This window comes from Nannobrachium achirus (assembly GCF_963921795.1).
Source record: "Nannobrachium achirus genome assembly, chromosome: 9".
Taxonomy (NCBI): domain Eukaryota; kingdom Metazoa; phylum Chordata; class Actinopteri; order Myctophiformes; family Myctophidae; genus Nannobrachium; species Nannobrachium achirus.
In genome coordinates, this window is record NC_137818.1 from 27241897 (window position 1) to 27249398 (window position 7502).

General features: G+C 41.2%; 1 protein-coding gene across 1 annotated transcript in view; it reads right to left on the bottom strand.

The window, feature by feature from the left end:
* Positions 1-7114, bottom strand: part of LOC308291267 (TOX high mobility group box family member 2-like) — a gene marked incomplete at its 5' end in the record, with an annotated part of 113437 nt that extends 106323 nt beyond the window's left edge. The window contains one exon of the mRNA XM_080733249.1: positions 7010-7114. Coding sequence (XP_080589375.1) covers positions 7010-7114 — 105 coding nt within the window. The remainder of the gene's footprint in view (positions 1-7009) is intronic.
* Positions 7115-7502: the final 388 nt, after the last annotated feature.

Below are 7502 nucleotides of genomic sequence, written 5' to 3' on the forward strand. Positions count from 1 at the left end.
CTCTCTCTCTGTTTTCACCTTTCCCTCTCTACCTCTTTGCCTCTGTCTCATGCTCCCTCTACTTTCGCTCTCACATTCAATTTCAAATACAAAAACTCAATTTAGTGGTCACACAAACCCAGACAAGAAAACGAAATGTTAGCTGTTATTTTGTATAGGCCTGTAAAGAAAAAACATCTATGTGCCTTTATCGATAACTGTACTGCTATATACGTACTATATGCTATATATGACACCGCTAAGTGGGTGGACAAGCTTGGGGGGGGGAAGGCAGCTATAATGAAATGATCCAATAATTATGAAATTAACATGTTGGTTTTCATCTTCATCATTCAACAGATTGAACGTTATGTTTTACTCTGAGTCACCTGGTCAAAAAATGTTAAAAATAAATAAACAAAATGTCTGCCATTATGCAGAGTCTGTGACACAGCCAATGTCAGAGGCAATTTCGTTTTTATTGAAATGATTTCAAACGGTCGGAATTCCCATTAAAAAAAATCTCCTCCGCGTGTCGGGGCAGGGGGAATATGATTTAGTGGCTGTTTTTGCTCTGCCCCTGCTCTCTGTGTGTCACTGCCCCTTACTGTGGTATGCATGGCCTTCCCCTGCACAGGGCTATGAAAGCAATTGTGATTGTGATTCCATAGTCAGCAAAACGCATGAATGGCCCTGAGTTAGAGTTGTGCGTGCTCGCGCACACACGCGCACACACACACACACACACACACACACACACACACACACACACACACACACACACACACACACACACACACACACACACACACACACACACAGACACACACACACACACACACACACACACACAGTCCCTGTACTGGGCCACTGATTACTTCAACCCATTTGACTCTCACTCATCCTTTCACTCTCTCTGTCTCTCTCTGATTCTCTCTGTCTTTTTCGCTCTTCCTCATGCTCTCTCTTTCACTCTCTCTTCGTTTCTCTCTCTCTCTCTCTCTCTCCCCCTCCCTCCCTGTTTCACTCTGCCTGTCAGATAGCACAGAGTTTGTCATTAGCTAATAGCAACAGCATCGCTAGGCCCTGGGACATCAACATATACACAGCGGCGTGCATTACTCAGAGTGCTTCAATTTCCAGACATAAAAGTGTTCTTTACAAAAGCCCTCCAGGTGCCGCGAATAACTCTTTATTTTAAGATGTATTTTTGGCATTTTTATGTTTTATTTCAGATAGGTCAGTGTAGAGCAGGGGTCTTCAACCGGGGGTTTGGGATCCCTAGGGGGTCCCCAGAGTTAATACAGGGGGTCCGCCAAATCTTTGTGTGATAGGATCATTATTTTAAATTAACAACTTTAACCCTCACATCACAACCACGGCCAGAGAGAGAGAGAGGATACATGCGAGACAAGATGGGGGTCAGTTTCGAACCCTCATGATCACAGGGAGCATACTGTAGGCCTGTGCACTAACTTGCTGAGCCGCCAGGCACGCCCACAAATAGATCTTTAGAATAAAGGTGTTGTAATGCAGAATACATATTAAAAACAATACATGAACAAGTCTGTTTCCTGTGCATGAGCTTGATTGAGATCAAAAGTAACCAGCAGATGAGCAATGAAACCTGACACGAGGTGATAAGGGAAATCTAATTGATTGACTATGTTAATTCAAAGTAATCGAACCTCCGCTGCTCAACATATACAAGGAGATCCAATAATAAAACAATGAGATACAGCATTCAAATAAAGCAGATCATTCCCCCGGACGGCCAGCTTATCTACGGTACAGGAGACCACCAAGAAACAAAGCCTGCTCTTCAGTCGTGCCCTATCTAAGCAGATATCAGTTGTTGGGAGGATATATGAGCTGGGTGGGGCCTGGGTGTACAAACACAGGCCCTGCTCTGAGCTCCATCCTATTGCCATGCTGTAGAAAGCATAGCGCATGAGCAGCGGCAGCCAGCACTGTTTGATTAAGGTATTCAAATAAAGCTGCAGACAGTGTGTACCCTTATTTCCCAGAGCAAACCGAAAGAGCTGGATGGACGAATGGAAGGGCCATGCTATAATTACAGTTGTAGCCTACATGTTGTTGTACGTGACAAAGAGCCAGTATAGGAGCCTGTACACTTTCATTTCATCTGTCCTCTGGTATTTCTAGAAACTGCTTTCTGTATTAAGTTGTAATTACCACGCTTGCTGCAGGGCACAGTGAGGTACGCTATAGTATGTAGTGTACTAGGTACCACAACTGTGTGCCATGTAGCATGTAAAGGTACTGTACAGCAGAGCGCAATAAAAAACGTGGCACAGTTTCATATTACCATCACTGCACAAAGCCATGTAGTAATGACAGTGTTTGATGTTATTTCTGGTCTGTGGGAGAGCACCACAGAGAAAGAGAGGGATGGAGGGAGAAAGAGTGAGTGAGAGACACACAGTCGTAGGGCATTGAAAGTATTGACGAGGTGTTTATGGGTCAGTTAATCGTCTCAATCAGCACTTAACGACTTTAACCCTGGCATTCTTATTTTGGGCATCTAATTATAGGGTACATTTTTTTAAATTCTTTGGAAACATTTAAAAAATATATACCGGTAGATATTTTTAATTTGAACACCGATAATATAGGGCTGAAGTGAAGCATCGGGGACTGCCCATAAGTCCGAAATCTCATTAGTCCTACATCTCATTAGTCCGAATTTAGTTAGGTTTAGGCATAGTTTTACTGAGGTTAGGTTTAGGCATAGTTTTACTGAGGTTAGGGTTAGGTTTAGGTTTAGGCATAGTATTTTTCACCAGGTTAACATCACCAGATTCTGACTAATGGGATGTAGGAACAATGAGATTTCAGACCAATGCCATGGCACCGAAGCATCTTCACTATTCTCTTTAACTGTCCCTCTTTTTGTTTTTATTCTCCAGACACAAGGTGGTCAGTGTAATTCTAAGCTAGTCGAGTGCAGTTTGCCTTCAAACGCTGACTGATTTAGACCCTGTGCAGTGTGCAGGCAAGCAGCTAGATTTGGACATTATTCAAAAATCAATGGCCAATATGTTATAGTGGGTATATTAAAATGAGACCTGGAAAATGGCCCATATATCCTGCATTCAAGATGTTTTCATCAATAAGTGAATGCACCGCCATCAGCTGAAGTTGTTCACATGGCTATTGATGATTGTACAGATAATGACCCCCTTAGATTCAATAAGGTGTGGAAAATTGAATCTTGCAAAGATAATGGTGATCATCTTAACACGCACATGTGCTTTGATGAAAGAACAAAAGGCCAGGTTCCAACTCCAAATGAGCAACTTAAATTTGACAAGGACTGAAAGTGGGGCATTGCCAAACATGTGTTCCCTGCCAGTGCAGCTAAACTTTCTAATTACTCTAAAAAGGTTTGCGACCACACATGGCCTTAATAATAAGCACACACAAGACTTATCATATAAAGACAGAAATAGAGGGAAATGCTCATGTTTTCCCATTAAGAGGTTACATACGAGTGTGCATGTGTGTGATTAACTCCCATTAGCATTGTTAATTTCTGAGCCATAAAGGGGAGATATGTTTTCTCAGTCTGCAAATTGCCTTTTATTTCTTTATGTTTTGCTACATACCGGAGAGAAGTAATTTCTCTAAGTTTCAAAGATAAAGTATGTTTTGGCTTGAGAGCAGGCAGAAAACCTCTTACCAAAACCTCTCTTTCTCATCATGCTGTGAAGCACGGTGTGATGCCTGTCAGTATGAAATGTGTTGTATGAATTAAATTACCTTAGGTACTCGAATGATGACTGTACCAACACGACATTCCCAAGTATGTTTGACCGAGAGCCACATCAACATTCACTGGTGACACACTAAACAAATTAACTAACAAGCCACGAACACTGACCAAAAGATGAAGAATTATTGTTGCTGAAGGGCAGAAACCTGACGTCTAAACTGTTACTTTTCAGAAACTATATTCCAATTGATCCAATGTAGTTATTATTTAGACACAGTTAAACAAGCTCTTGTAAACACGTTTCATTGGTTAAACAGATATAATATACATTTTACAGACTTAAGCGCTTAAAAATAGCAGATCTACCACTCACACTGCTTTGCAATGCAAAACATTGTGAGTTTGGAGTTGGTGAGAATAAAAAAATCGTTAAAATATGGAGATACAAGGTTTCTGACTTGTACAGCATCCATGCACAAAATATCGGTTGACCCTAAAACACTATAACTACTTATTTGCCTTGTTCCTGCTTCAAAAGCGAGGCATATGCGGAATATGAGCTGGGTGATCAGTGGCTTTCAGAGATGATTAGACGTGGTCTGATCTGATGGCCAGATATATTGCCTGGTGCCTACGTAAGAAATCAAATGCCCCTCTAATGTCAGCCAACCTGACAAGCAGTTGGAGGGGAGGAACTTGACTTAATGCTCCATGATAACAGGACACCACATGATCCCCCGTATCCCTCCAGTCTCATTTGCAATGCTAGCCAAGGTAGTTTGTGTTACACGTGTGATGATAGCAAATTATATCTCCCCTTGTGGGAAGAACACCATCCTAGTTCAGCAGTACATGCATTATTCTGTGCTCATTCCAACTTAAGTATTCTCAAATGAGTACGAGTCCCCCCCCCCCCCTTTACACAGTCACACCTGTCACCATACTGTATAGTACGTTCGCAGTTCACTTTCTCCCCGTAATAGCATCCTAATCATTTCATATCTAATTTCTTTTAGGATTGAGGCGCAGTGTGTGCGATATCAGCGTATTCTGGATTAAGTGCATGGATACTAATTCATTTGACCTACAAAAAGATATGCTATGTATGTACTTGTATGTGGAGAAGACAGCTACACAGGCTACTTTAACTCTGAGAGAATACACTATATGACAGGACCCTTAAACTAACATTCAAGATGTAACTGTGTTCGGTCCATTTGTGCATTTCATGTGCAAAAAGTAGCCTCTCAATACTCAGTCTGCATTATCAGAAATGGTCTATGAAGAAATATTTCATCTGTGATCTGTTGTGGCTTGCTGAGGACTGTGAACTGTTTTCCTTGTTCTAGCTCTTCACAGTAAACTCACCAGTGTTCATTAAACCCTGAGTGTAGCTACAAATGGTGCCAAACTCTGTCCACTCTCAGAGTTAAATTAACACTCAGGATAATAGTGTATTCCTTATTTGAATCTTAACCAGTTCTACAAAACCTGTCAAAAAAACAATTACAGACAAGCTTGCTTCATAAGAGGGACCTCAATTATTTTTCAAGAACTATGGGCTGATTACTGGAATTGCTTAATAGAGATTTTCCATTGCCCACGCTGTCTAAGATAAGCACATCATCAAGAGCATGCATTGTATCATTGCCTCATTGACACCAAGATGATCTTTGTCGGGGACAGCAAACCAACCTCTAAACTTCAGCAGAGAGCCTACTACATTTAAAGCCTGGTTGATTTGCAGATGTGCATTGTGCACATGGTAAGTGATGACAACAACATAACTCAATTCAAGGATCACACAGGCCAGAGGCAAAAGTCAGTGTAACAGAAAAAGACTGCTAATTGAACTGTTTTAGTCGTTTCAGTGTTTTTCAACATGTTTTCCTCATTTCAATGGACCTGACCTGCGCCACCTGCGCACTTTCAACAGAGTCAGAGCAGGTCACAAACCAAAAACCGCGGGGTGTCAAAAAAGAGAGTAAAAAAAGAGAAGGCATAAAGTGCTTATATCGGTTGGTCTGGGTTTTGTCCTTACAAAGTAATTAACACCACATTACTGGCACGCATCCATTTTTATCATTAAATTCGCAGTGGGACACCATGTTGGCTATAAGAAATCATTCAGCGGGAAGATGATGTTTGAGCACTGAGCGGTGTGGGGCAGTATGGATTCTATACAGCCCGTGGTATTCCACATAATAACCAGTGGCGGAAAGTAACTAAGTACATTTACTTAAGAACTGTACTTAAGTACAATTGAGGTATTGGTACTTGAGTATTTCCAATTTACAATACTTTTTACTTCTACTCCACTACATCTCGCATCTAAATATTGTACTTTTACTCCACTACATTTATTTGAAAACTAGTTACTTGTTACTTTGCAGATATCAATTATAATATTATAAAACATACATAAGCTTATAACGAATTTAGCCCTACACAACATGTGTTTGTAGATCTGCAATTTTAAAACATGTGATAGGCTACGATTACTTTTTGTACTTTAGGTAGCCTATATTTTAATGCCAACACTTTCATACTGTTACTCTTTACGTTTAAGTACTTTTTCCACCACTGCACATAACATAAGTCCCAGTCAAACATCGGGTGGGACCACTTATTGCCAGCTCGCTGCTACCACAACGGCACAGTATATGAAAGAGAAGAGAATAACATAATAACCACGTTGGTTAAAGAGGAAGAAAAGTTAGGCGGTGCATTTTCAAGAACAAAATGCAGCATGATTACAGGCTCCGGTCTAAACTCCAAAGTAATGACAATTGTGTTTTCGGGTCCAAACTAAATTAAAAAACAGGAAAACCTAGTTCATGTCATCTTGCTGGTTGACACTTGACACAGTAGTCCAGTGGTTCCCAAACTTTTTTAGCCTGTGACCCAAAAGATTTGTTTAATTGTTGTTTGCCTCTTTTTTTAATGTTTTGAAATAGTAATAGGCTAATAATTAAAAACAAAATGTAGAGACCCATCAAAAATATATCTACGACCCACAAATGGGTCCGGACTCAGTGTTTGGGACACAGTGTAGTTGTCTATTTTGGAAGAAACAGAACCTGTGCTTTTCTGAAACAAGTGCGCGCCTATGGATACACAATGTGTCAGACAGTCAGTCGGTCGGTCCGTGCATTTGCATTGCGTAAATGTTGAATGCTGTTGAATAAGATTCAGAGACAGGTGAGACAATAAGCCATGGGCAGCATTAGGCATTGTGCGTGCGTATTGAAATAAAAACACGCACCTCCTGCTACACAGGCTACTACTATTTACCTTGTTCGCGTGGTAATAGTCCAACGGGCTCAGACAACTTGGATCAGTCGGCAAAGAACATGAACCCACACTTGACGGGGGCGCAGGGTAAAATCTCACGTCCATCTCAGGATGAGCAAGTCTGAAGGCATGAAATCAGTTTCAGTGTCTTTGACTCGCTATTGTTTAACCATACGAAAAAGAAAAAAAAGAAAAAGAAAGACGGGGAGAGAAAGAAAGAAAGTGGGTTGAGTTTCTCAGCGCACTCTTCTCCCCTCACATCCGTTCGCGACCGAACTTCGGCACCAACTCTTGTGATGCAGTCCTTCTCAGAGCCGCCGGGCACCGCGACCACTTTCAGGATGCGAAACACTTGCACAGAAGCAAGAGTGCAAAATACACTGACGTGCACGTGTTAGCCAAACTAATCCTCTGTTCCGGAACAAATGTAAGCAAAACCTCCAACTTAAATCCTTGCTTATTTTTTGGGGTCTTTTTTTCACCTCCTTTCTTT